The 12,518-nt window shown below is 42.4% G+C and overlaps 1 protein-coding gene across 1 annotated transcript in view; it reads right to left on the bottom strand.

The window, feature by feature from the left end:
- Positions 1–2,843: 2,843 nt before the first annotated feature.
- The window catches only part of LOC108797573 (golgin subfamily B member 1-like), a 70,777-nt gene continuing 61,102 nt past the window's right edge, over positions 2,844–12,518 (bottom strand). Inside the window, exons 24-29 of the mRNA XM_018569188.1 lie at positions 11,991–12,143; positions 10,837–10,989; positions 9,386–9,483; positions 7,403–7,537; positions 4,563–4,674; positions 2,844–3,020 (exon numbers count right to left, since the gene is read on the bottom strand). Coding sequence (XP_018424690.1) covers positions 2,862–3,020; positions 4,563–4,674; positions 7,403–7,537; positions 9,386–9,483; positions 10,837–10,989; positions 11,991–12,143 — 810 coding nt within the window. The 3' untranslated portion in view covers positions 2,844–2,861. The remainder of the gene's footprint in view (positions 3,021–4,562; positions 4,675–7,402; positions 7,538–9,385; positions 9,484–10,836; positions 10,990–11,990; positions 12,144–12,518) is intronic.

Below are 12,518 nucleotides of genomic sequence, written 5' to 3'. Positions count from 1 at the left end.
TGAATACAGGTACATTATATTTAAAGCTGCTGCATGAGCACACAAGGAGCTTTAAATAAAATGTTTGTGTATTACGTTACTTATGTCAATGAGAAAGGCGTGGAACCTAACTTCCTCACTTGCTACTGACTTACCTTCCTTACTGCGTTTCCGTTTACACCAGTTTTTATTTAGAACCGTTCCTTGTTTTGAGAGAGGCCTGGAACCCAACTCCCTCACTTCCCATTGACAAACATTATACATTTGGTTTCAAATATTTGGCTGGCGGCCACCATGACTACGACAGGTATTTGTACTTTATAACAATAGGGAGTGGAGGAGAGGAGGGTCTTTTAAGCAGATTAAGTGACGTGTTTCCTGTGTGTGGGGGAGGAGATTCCATCTCGTGATGCTGTCCTGGAAGACGTTATGGGAAATAGATTTCATTGTTTAATACACAACTGCATTCATTTTTTGTGTAGCTTTAAACCTAGTCTATATCTGCGTTCTCCTGTAACCAAAGAAGACGACACAAGAAATTGACAGACTGGCATTATATTTTTTTTTTATTGCACTTGAAAGCTTCCCTGCCACACACCAAGAAACTGAAGGACAGTTTACGGAAACCCATGTTGGAGCTGATAAAATATCTTCTTTCTAGAAAAGGAACTCGATTTACACAGATTCAAGTCTTAAATCTCAATAGATCTTCTAGAAGCAGCAAACTATACACAGTGAGAAAAGTTATTTCTTTTAGCAAATATAATATATAATCTTTTATAAGACAACCAAAATATACAGTATACAGCTTGCACGTTTGCAGTGAAGGGTCTATATACAAAGTAGTGGCCAGTGCAAGATTTAACAGCAGCAATATATGGAGAGGGGAGGGGGCATGAAGGATTGAGGGAGTGCTGAAGTGTCAGTCCACCCAAAATGGATATTTCTGCCAAGAAGTGAAACTGTTAGGATACTCACCCACCAGCTTACAACTCTAGAAGAGACATTCCCTTGCCTGAGTCCCAGTTCTGCCCAATTGGTAGCTGGCCAGAGCTGGGAACTCCGACGCAGAGATGTCTGCCACGCTTTCTGGCAAGTAAAGTGGAACTCCAGCCAACAGTTTTAGACAGAGCAGGATCAGTTATGTAATGTTTTAATGTGTCGCCATTTCCCTTGACTTCCTTGTGAGTCAACGGGGCAGAAAGAGAGTCGGGCCAATAATATTATTTTTAGGTGGGTAGAGATGGGATGGAACTATCGTCACCATGTCCCTCTGATGAAGGGTCCCTACGAGGTCCCGAAACGCTAGCTTCAGCTTCTAATGACATGCTGTGACATTCGTCAATAAACATATCAAAGAGATATTGAATCCATCTGTGCGTGTGCCGGTGACCTGTTGAGACTATTCTGAGTTTTGCGTCATCCGTGTGATCACCATGAGCACCACTACCATTGGAAGGTCGCAGACAGTAAGGAGTGCTGGTGGTTCTTGGAAACAAATGGGATGGAACCTGTCCAATTTTTTTTTGTGTCTGACTTTTGAGATGTATCCTTACCTTGGAGTCAGCAGGTTCGGGAAATCAAAGGGAATGTTTCGAACAGGAACACAAAACAATAACCAGTTGCGGACGCTTGCGCCTTTAAACAATCTCTACAAAGAAACTAGAGTCTATCCTCAATCTCTACCGGCTCACCGAGTCTTTTTAAAGGAAGTATTCTTAAAGCTCCCGAGACGCACAGGCTGGAAACCATGACTCTTAGGTCTCGTTCACACCTAGCCGTATTGCATATGCACGTCTGTCGCACGTTTTTTTTACCGCAATTCGCGGTAAAAAAGTCGCGCGTCCATCGGCTACTTGGCTGTATCCCAATGGAAACGCGCAACAAAACGGCCCAAAGTAGTACCTGTACCTTTTCAGGCGTGGGCCGTTTTGTAGCGCGTTAGGGACGGGCGGAAATACACCAAGGTGGGAACGAGACCATTGAATACAATGGGATTTATATTTTTGAGCGTTTTGTAGAGCGTTCGTCGAGCGTAGAATGCGCTACAAAACGTTCAGGTGTGAACGAGGGCTTATTTAGACTTTTTGGATGGAATAAACAGTATTGAGACACTGGTGTGGGGTGCTGGTACGTCCCCCTGCCCATTTTATCAATAAATATCTGACTTGACTTCACGGTGGCTTAGTGGTTAGCATCTCTGCCTTGCAACACTGGGGTCCTCAGTTCCAACCCCAGCCAGGACACTTCTGCAGAGCGTGCACGTTCTCCCTGTGCTAGCGTGGGTTTCCTCTGGTTCTCTCCCACAAACCAAAGACACGCTGGTAGGATAAACTGGCTCCTGTCTAAATTGTCCCTCGTATTTGAGTTTGGGACTTTAGATCGTAAGCTCCTCGAGGGCAGGGACAGATGCCAATGCACAGTAGCATTGTGTAATGTATTGTTAATATATAAATGCCTGTAATAAATATATAAATAAACGTCTAACACTATACCTAAAGTGTACATGTATGTATTGGGAGTTCCACTTTCTCTTGTCACAGCAAAGATCCTTTTTGGGTGAAGTGACCCCTTTAGCAGACGTATCATGAAAGGAGCAATGAATGAACCTGTTACCCACCATTGTCCTCCTTCTGTGCTCCTCACCATTGTCCTCCATCTGTGCTCCTCACCCACTACAAACAGATCAGTAGTGTTACTTTACTCAGTGCCGTTCTTCTGTGCTTCTCTTCTGTTCCAGGCGCCCATTATGAAACACACAGTGTGCTGCACAGTTTAACCGGAAACCTGGACTAAGTTCTCTTAAATACAAGTCATTAATGTAAAGAAGTTATGACAGCATGGGAAGATAAGAGTCTTGCGCTTGCATGGGATGTCTCTTGCTATAGAACTCCAGTTAGGCACATAAGGACGAGGATGTGTAATCCCAGAAGGTAGGTGAGGAATACGTAGCGAGCTTTTGATCTGGAGGTCAACAGCTTTGAGCAATAGAGGCTCCGACCGCGCAGCCATCTCCGTATGGAAAGTGTTCCACCCTTGAGCTAGAAAAGCAAAATATAAAACAGAGTTTGGACACTTTGTGTTATCGAGTCAAAGGTTAAGCAATTAGGAAAAATGAAAGAAATAATAAAATAATAGTGGCTACTTTGGTTCCCCATGGTCCTTGTGTGTGCTGTAAAGTAGTCCAAGCTCGCGCCCGCCATAGACTACAATCTCAATACAAATGAGTAACCTACATGTGAGATGGTAATCCATCCCCGGAGCGAGCTTGGAGCGGTGACTACTTTACAACACGCACAGGAACCATGGGGAAGAAAAGTAGCCACCTCCAGAAGGAAGGACAGTGTCAGCACCAATTCAGAGATGATTGGAGGATCTACAGCCGAGTGATACACAAATAAGATTAATAGTTAAGGTACTTGAATGCGTTTTGAAGTTTTAACTCCTGAGATTGATGTCACTTTAAGTTTTGGATACAGTGAGGAAAGGTTTATATTGCAGTGTCCAGGGTGGGGAGATTAACCCTTTTATGTTCCAATGGAGATAATTGTTCTGGTGACAACTGCCTAAGGCTGGGCTCACACCTGGGCGTACTATAGGCGCGTTGGTCCTGTTCGTTTTTTAGTTCAGTGAAACGTGCGTTCGACGCTCGTTTTTATACCTCCCTGGCGGTATGATTTTTTTTTCAGGTATTTTTTTTTTTTTCAACTTTCAGACTTCCCACCGGTTGCGCCCCCCTGCGATGCGGATGCTCGCAAGGGACGAAACCCGGAAAACGGAAGCGGGCGGAGGACACAGCGGGGATCGCGGACAAGGTAAGACCTACGTTGTATTCCCGAGTGTAGCTCGGGGTTACCGCTTTGTTAACCCCGAGCCACGCTAGCGAATAACAATGGATATGCGCTGAAATACGCCCCAAAGAAGCTCCTGTACTTGTTTGGGCATAGGGCGTTTTTCAGCACGTTTCCACGCGCTGAAACACGCCCAGGTGGGAACCATGCTCATAGGAAATTATGGTATTTCACTTGCTGAGCATTTTTTAGAACCTCAATCAGTGCTGAAAAATGCCCAGGTGTGAACCCGGCCTAAGAGAAGAGAACAGCAATTTTTGCAACAAGAAAAGTGTTGGAAAAGCCGATAAAACGTGTGGGAACTCTAGCTAGGACGACTTGGCACTGGATTCCTTGAAAGATCCGAGAACTCAACTATTGTCTGTGAAGGTTCTCATTCATCCAGGTCATGGTATACATGTAAAAAATCAAATTATATCAACACCTGGTTGTGACGAACATATTATGTGGATTAGAGCGACATTCACCATATTTATTCCCAGAGAAGTAATTCTGAATTGAGAAAGCTGGTCGGATGTCCAGTGAAAGGTCTTCAAGAAAAATACAGCAAGTCCAGTTGCCTTGACTTATTTTTTTTTACAGATCAACTAGTGATTCCCCCAACAGCCTCTATCTGTAACCCTAATAATGAGTATTGGGCAGACTGATCCTTTAAATATATTTAAATCGTATCTATTATTTTTTGCTCTAATGCAATGAGTCTTAGACACCAGCCCAATACTTAATACTTACTTTCCGCACCACAACATTCTGAGTGGGATCAATAATTAAGGCTTCCCGTTCGTCGTCTGACTCCATCTGGAGAGCGAACTCGTATTCTCTGGAAGAGGACTTTGTCTCCAGCCTAGAACAAGCAGACACAACATATTTTTATAGCAGTGTACGTGTGCCAGTTTTACATAATTGGGATAGATTTGTAAACAGTACCATGAGCAATTTCAGCCCGAGAATACAGAGACAAAAAAAAAAAAAGGAGAAATATGTGCCTGGAAAACATGTAGGAGCGGTAACTGAGCCAGGCAAACCGGGAAGCTTTTTCTGGAGGAAATACTACCGGTGTAAATAATGAGCATAGGTATAGCGGAGAACCTGCATCTGGTGATTAAAGCTTTGCTTGGCAGAATAGAGAACATACTGACTTCGGCCTGCTGTAACCCTGCTTGGGACTCAATTACTTCTCTTTATACAGCAAAACCTGGCCAATGTAAACTTCATGCATAATAAAAAAAAAAACATAAGGAGAGGTCCTCTCTGCATGCTGGGGTTCCTTCCTGCAGTTCATATGTTACTACAAGACACAGTAAGCACATAGGGGCTGGAAGAAGGAACCACAAAGGACCAGGAATCTGATACACCCAGAGATGTGCCGCATGCTGAAAATGTTTTAGCCAGTTTATTTTAAGAAGACAGCGGAGACCAGCGACATGGGTGGTGGATAAAAGAGAAGTATTAAACTGGAATTCCAATAACAATTTCCAATTTTACAATTCCCCCCATATAAAGAATACAAAATTGCCTATTACTTCTTACCTTTCCCAGCGCTAGCAGCCCCCTCTAGGGTAGAACGACACTTGCGTCATTCTGCCCATTTCCTGTGTGCCCAGCCTGTCGTTCTTACGCCCTCTGCAGGGAATCTTCATGCAGGAATGAGCGGCATCCAACGTCATTACATAAGTGCCGCTCAGTCCTGAAAAAATGCCCAACGTCCTGGGCAGGCAAGACCTCTGGATTTGAGTTTTAAAATGTCCCTTTAAAGGAGTCTTGGTCTCTAAGGAAGAATTACAGGGACAGAAGAGATGGAGGGTGTCAAATGATATTTTCTGCTGATGCAGAAACACCTGTAGCTGCTAAAGATGAAGATCCATATTAGAGGCCTCTGGGTACCACAGGTTATACCACTCTTCATATGCAGACAGCAGCCTGCAAGCACCATCATTAAGGCAGAATGGCCCCATTGTTCTGATGGGCAAAGCTACTTCCTGGTGCCAAAGCTGGTTTGTCACCTGCCACATGCTTCTGTTGGCCCATTACAATGATGGCCAGCCTCACTGGCCAACAGCAATGTGCAGAAGACAGGAAAGAGCAGGAAAGACTCAACAATACCTTTGCCTGTCAGAAGGGTCCGGTATTTGGGTGTACCCGCAGGGCTTAGAGGTGTCTGCAGGTATGTGCACTCTGCCTGCACTTTAAAACTAGCAGCTATATTTTTTTATTTAATGAGAGATTTCCCTTTGTTATTCATGAGCGCAGTGTAACGTAAGTACAACACCACGTACATTTCAGAGAGCGAGAGGGAAATCTGCGCCCGAGGGGGGATATTAAGCAGCGTGGTAAATGGGCTATGCAGTAAGCAAGAGGATCAATTAGCTATAATGACACACTAATTAGTAAACAATAGTTCAGCCAGATAAAGTTTTGCCTCGTGTGACAAACCAAATTACAGCCTCTAAGATCAGCGTGCGGCTCTAACTGAAGCCTCGACAGTCACTGCAGGGTAAACAGGAATTAAGGTGGTCACATACAGGACAATTGTTCAGACAATTCAAAGCAATCGTGTTATTCTAGGTATTAAAGTGTAATACAAAATGTCATGTTGTGCAGCTTAAAAGCCCCTCGATGTATTGGCTGCATTCGTTTTCAGGCTTTCCCCCCTTTTATTTTCACCTGGTGGCCCTGCCAGTAACACATTCCCTGTTCTAGGGTGACCACGCTCACTCACTATACCGAATCTATAGAGAATCAGTGTTGTCACCCGAGGAAAGGAAGTTTATTGGGACTACCGAACATCTCCCTCTCTCCTTATCTCTATAACATGGGTAGGTGTTCTGCCGTACTGACACACTTCAGTTCTGCACTGAAAATCCAAGCCGGATAAACAGGTATTTATGCACTTAAAATGCTTTTAACAGAATATTTAACAGACCAAAAGGGAGCAATCATGCAGACAAAGTGGATTTATAGCCTTTTGAGGGATATATTCCCATTTTATATGTACCTGGAGTTTAGCTTTAAAAGCCATAGTAAGGTGATTTACACCGAGGGTAAGCACCCAGGTTAAGGCTGGTCGTATTGGTCAGCACCCATCATATGAAAAGCACCCAATGCACTCTCCCCCTAAATGTGTCCACAATGCAAGACAAGCTTCTATAATGTTCAACATGAGCCGGTCAAATCTGAATCTTGGCAAGAACATTTCCCACCCTGTAAGGAACCAAACTAAGCTGCTGTTAGATAGTTATAGATCCTGTTGAGGTGCCCTTTAATGGACAAGGGAAGGGAGAGGCTTAGTTTCAGAAATTAGAGAAATTGTGCCTCTAGTAACAAACTGAACCTAAGATCAGAGGGGTGCAGAAAAGGGTGTTCTAGCTCAGTGCTAGCAGGGACTCTGAGGTGCCTCCTCCCGGTCATCAATTCTAAACAATTAAAACGGCCAACATGTTTTCTTAAAACACATTTGTTTTGCAAATGAAATCCCTTAAGTACGGCCTTTCTTTTCTTCACAACTTTCAGGCAGTTGCATATGGCTGTTTTCTCAGAGGAACAGGTTGGATTTTAGTAATAACATTACTAACCTTCTATTATTCTGTTCTGTGCGGTGAAGAGCCTCCTCAGCGGCTTCCCTGCGTACCCTTTCCTGAGCCAGCCTCTCCAATAACTCTGAGAGCTCTTGCTGCGCAGCATCATAGCTGACTTCAGTCGCCGTGAGCCTTTAAAGAAACAGGTTAACATTTGGTCAGCCAACAGTCCTAAATACATGGGAGCAGCAAATCTCAGCATTGCACATATACGAGCAGATGGTTTTTTTCATGTGCATCTAGAGATACACCAGTAAAGATTTTTTTGATATTTTTTCAAATGCAGAGAGCCCCACGTCCATCATACACAACAAAAGATAATCCCAGTACAGCAGGAGCAAGGGATAGGCTAAGGCATTAAACTTTTACATATATTTACATATGTATATTTACATATACATTATATAGCAGTAGAGTGTTATACTGCGTTATCCATGGGGAGTTGTAGGAAAGTAAAAAAATGTAAGTGATGCCTTTCCTGGGGCTAGGGACACACAAAAGGTATAGCCCACATTCTTACTTTCGTACGTCTCCAAAGTAGATATAGAAGCACTCTTATGGGTCTTGCAGCAAAGATAAATCAAAGCATTATCAACAGTTCAATAAATCTCATTCCATCTCCTTAAAGATGGACTGAGCTCCATCAGAACATTGACAATAAAATGCTGATGCTTTGACTTATCTCTGCTGCAAGAACCTTGAGTGCCTCTATACCTACTGTGGATATTTTAGTGAATCAGCACCTGGACATCTACCTTACAAATAGAGTATGGAGGCTACCTCTGGGATTTTATAATATATCTATAGATATATATGTAATCCCAGAGGTAGCCTCCATACTCTATTTGTAAGGTAGATGCCCAGGGGCTGATTCACAAATATATATATAATGCACCGATATATTGGCTAAAAATGGCACTTTTGTCAAAATGCCGAAAGTGCCATTTTTCTGCCGATATTGTGGTGCATCTCTTCTTTCTCTCCTCCCCGCTGGGCGCTGCTCTGTGCCCCGACAGGGAGGAGAGAAACTGTCACAGGCGCCCGAGTGCTACGGGAGGAGAGCCCTGTGAGCGGCCGCCATCTCTCCTCCCAGCACCGCTCAGCCTCCTGTCACAGATTGGGAGAGCGGTGTGTGGGTGGAGACAGCCAGCGCCGTCAGGATGGAGAGCGGGTACAAGCAGTCAGGGATCAGTGATCGCTGAGTGTTTGTAAATAATTGACAGAGTATGGTTACTATATCCTCAATTATGAATGATTGGGAAGTGATCTACATCTCCTCCTGTTCATTCATGATTGTGGTTATAGTAATCATACTCTGTCCTCATGTTGTGAATGAACAGGAACACTCAGTATAGAGGATTTCTGTTCATTGATAACTGGGGCTGCAGAAAAAGAGATTGAGGAGAGTGTCCTTAATCTCTTTTTCTATTTTAAAAGGGAAATATAAAGGGTTTGTTTAGACCCCCAATATTTCACTGACGCCCGTAAAAGTAAAGTAAAAAACATACAAATATTTAATAAAAAATTAATAAATAAAAATAAAATATAAAAAAATTAAAACGTTTATAAAAAATAAAATATTAAAAAAAAGTTTGAAAAAGTTAGAATAAAAAACACTTTTGGTTTCGGCCTGACATTTGTTTTCATTTTTGACATTTTCATTTCGGTGCACCTCTAAATGTATATGAATTAACTTACAGTATACAGTACAATATAGTTAATTTAGAACAACAATATGGGAGAATTGGTCTGTGCATATTATAATTGCAATCGGTCACCTTATACCCTGAAATCCCAATGTTAGCCCAGCACACCTTATTACTGTACAGCATTCATATGTCCTCCATTCCTTTCAGATGAAGAAATAGGACTCTCTTAATAGAACGTTATTTTCCCAAGGACAAGGGAGGACACATATTTTTGTCTTTATAAAAAGGTACAAAAATTCTCTGTGGGGAAAGCGCAGCAACAATGTCAAACCTTCTCCTCAGGTCAGCCAGCTCGGCATTGTCTATTTCCACAAGAACGTCGGTTCTCTCCTGGGGAGCTCCAGGCGGTACCTCGGTCAGAGCGTCATTCTGCAAGCAATGGGAGCATGTCAGCTATTTAATGGACAAAGAATCAATCAATATATGACTTCTATACATTTACGTACTGCTCTGTGTGACAAAAAAAACAGTTCACAGAATTGTAAAGAAAACAAATTGCGCTACCACTATTACCATCAACCGCTATAGATCTACGATCCACAAAAGAGCTGAAATCATTTCTTTTGCTAAAGGTAATGTATTAGCCAATATTTTTCAACCTCACCACAGTCATCTTTTCAGGAATTCTACCACTTTAAAAGTAAAGCATCCTTCATTACATCTTTCCTCCATGTACAACTGTGATGCCTCGTCAATATACGATCAATGGAACGAGAAGCTCAATAGGTAATCTTTATACTCGCATTCTAAAGGATCATATATGTGGCGGGACTGGTGATCCTTGTACAGTTATTTGGACACAAGAACAAAGTGTGGAAAGAAGCAGCAACTTTTAACTTGCACATAGCACTGTATCTTCTGTGGACATTGATGTCTAATACTTATGCCACAAGCCAATTCTGAAGGTGGCTGAGCATGGAAAGACACTGTCTTTACTTAAAGCTGGTTGTGTGACATTCTCTGTGTATGGGGCTTAACCTACCAGATCAGGAGACTGGAATCTGGGTTTCAAGTAATAAACATCAGTAGAAATTATCAACAGAAATGGAAGCAGCAAACATCCACTGCTCAGTGCATAATAGGCAATCCTTAAAGTGGCATTAAACCCTCAGATGTTTTTAACATAAACCAATACTGTAATGTGTGCCTTACTGTGATCCATGGTAGTTTCCCTTCTCTTTGCTGCTCTTCCTTTTAAATCCTCATGTCTTCTCATGCTGAGGGAGAACTTCCCTTTGCAGCTCAGGGCCTCTTCCTGTAGTGCTGGCTCAGGTTGCAAACCTACACACAGACACCATGTATCCATTTCAGAGACAAGGCAGTCTGCTGCAAAACAGAAGTTCTGCCCAGCATGAGAACAGATGCAGATTTAATAGGAAGAGCAGCAAAGAGAAGGCAAACAACCATGGATTACAGTAAGGCACACATTACAGTATTGGTTTATGTTAAAAACATCTGAGGGTTTAATGCCACTTTAATTGCCTATCATGCGCTGCGCAGTGGATGTTTGTTGGGTGAAGAGAAGGTTGTTCAGGAATTTGCTAATTACAGTCTTTTTTACACAGTCAAGTTCTCAAACATTTAGTTATTTATGGAAATCTAAAACCTTTTTATTTTCTGCTTTAGATATACAAGTGAATGTGATCATCCTAATTATGTAACAAGAAATTTTAGGTATGCAATAAATACAATCTGCTCCAATGAGTTGAAACAAGCTCTTACTCGACTGGTAACTTGTGAGCTCTGCAGGTCCCTCTGCAGTTTGTAATACTGATTCTGCAGGTCAGTGTATCTCGTCTGTGTATCTTTCAATCCCTGGGACACGCTTTTCAGCTGAGCCGATAACACATTATTCATCTCCATCAATTCCATGGCCTGGAAAAGAATGTGAACAGGATCACTAACACTAGATCAAAGACTGTACAGATAAGCACATTCTTCAAGGAAATGTTTTGTGTTTGTATATATTTTAATTATTAAAGCCTGACTGCAGGCTAGACTTTATTTTTAATGACCCCTTGGGGGTTGAAAAAAAAAAAAAAAAAAGGCAGCTCTGGCTCTCCTGTCTTTAGTACCGTCTCTTGCAATAACTGCTTTCCACAACAAGAGGTTCTCAGCCTTCATGTTTAAGTTAAGCGTCACTCAACTAATAAGATTGATGGCATACTGTAAGTGCAGGGCCCCATGGTCCCATCCCCTTAGGGGGCTTTACCATGGCACACTTGACTCACAGTGCGACGATGCAGGGAGCAGCGGTGCGGATATGATAAAATGTCAGCACCACAATCGGCATAATTGAGAATAGCCCACTCTCAGCAGAAGATCCAAAGAGGACCTTGTGCATCCTGTGCCCAGCCTGAAGACATCTGAGAATGTTGACTAATAATAATAATTTTAATAAGTGTAAGATAAAAACATCAAACATTAAAGTGGACAAGTTACAGCAGTAAAGAACCATGCCAGGTTCATTTCTTCAGAGCCAAGAAAAAAAATTCGGCTCTTGTCCGGGCAAATCTCTTATTTTTTCATTCAATCTGCAAATCTGTCTTGTTATAAAAGTTTACCCAGACGCTGGTGTAATACTGTGGAGAATATTTTTTTGCCACACCTTAGGCCCTTTAATACCAACTGAGCATCACTTGAATGCTATGGTGTACCAAAGTATTGTTGCTGACAACACGCATCCCTTAGGTACTAGCCAAGAGTACCAAATGTAATGGCAATTAAATGGAAGTCTTCCTTCCTTATGATTTAGAAGAACAAGGCACCTACTACTGTGTGATCATGAAATGGATCATCTTACGGTTGAGTTTGAGTCTTATGTAAGAAAGAATCATATTACTGATGTTCAGTGTAATGTTGGCGCAGGATTTTACCTTGGCATTTATTTGCTGGATAATCAGATCTCTTTGCTGTATTTCTTGGATATATCTTTGCACTTCCTGCTTAGCTGGTTCTTTGTCTTCCAGATGAGAACTCCTTTTTTCTGGAGCTGCAGAATTTCCCACCAATGCGACTTTCTCCACGCCCTGATGAAAGAATGCTTTTGTATGTGAAGGGTTTAAAGAGAACCTGTTGTCAAGCTAAGTACACAGCTATTGCTGCCATTGTCTGCCTCACAAGCTGCATGTCAGTATTAGGACAAAGAACCACCTCCACTGCGAGTAAGGTGACTGCCATGGAGCAAGTATTCAGCTTGCTAAGCAGGCAAAGGCAGTTTCCAACCTATAGCTACTCAGCTTAGAGGGGAATTCCCAAGTTAGTTAGGAACTAGGGGGGAAGATAAACCCCAATTAAAGTTTCAGGGAAAACACCACATTTTTAGTGTCTTACCGTTATATATGTTAAGGAGCCCCAGTGAGTAGAAATCCTGGGTCCTGCGCACATATGCAGAGATGGACTGC

This window comes from Nanorana parkeri, unplaced genomic scaffold (assembly GCF_000935625.1).
Source record: "Nanorana parkeri isolate BGI_ZX_2015 unplaced genomic scaffold, ASM93562v1 scaffold1298, whole genome shotgun sequence".
NCBI classification, from domain to species: domain Eukaryota; kingdom Metazoa; phylum Chordata; class Amphibia; order Anura; family Dicroglossidae; genus Nanorana; species Nanorana parkeri.
The sequence above is the reverse complement of the archived record's forward strand: the minus strand, read 5'-3'. Positions and strand labels throughout refer to the sequence as shown.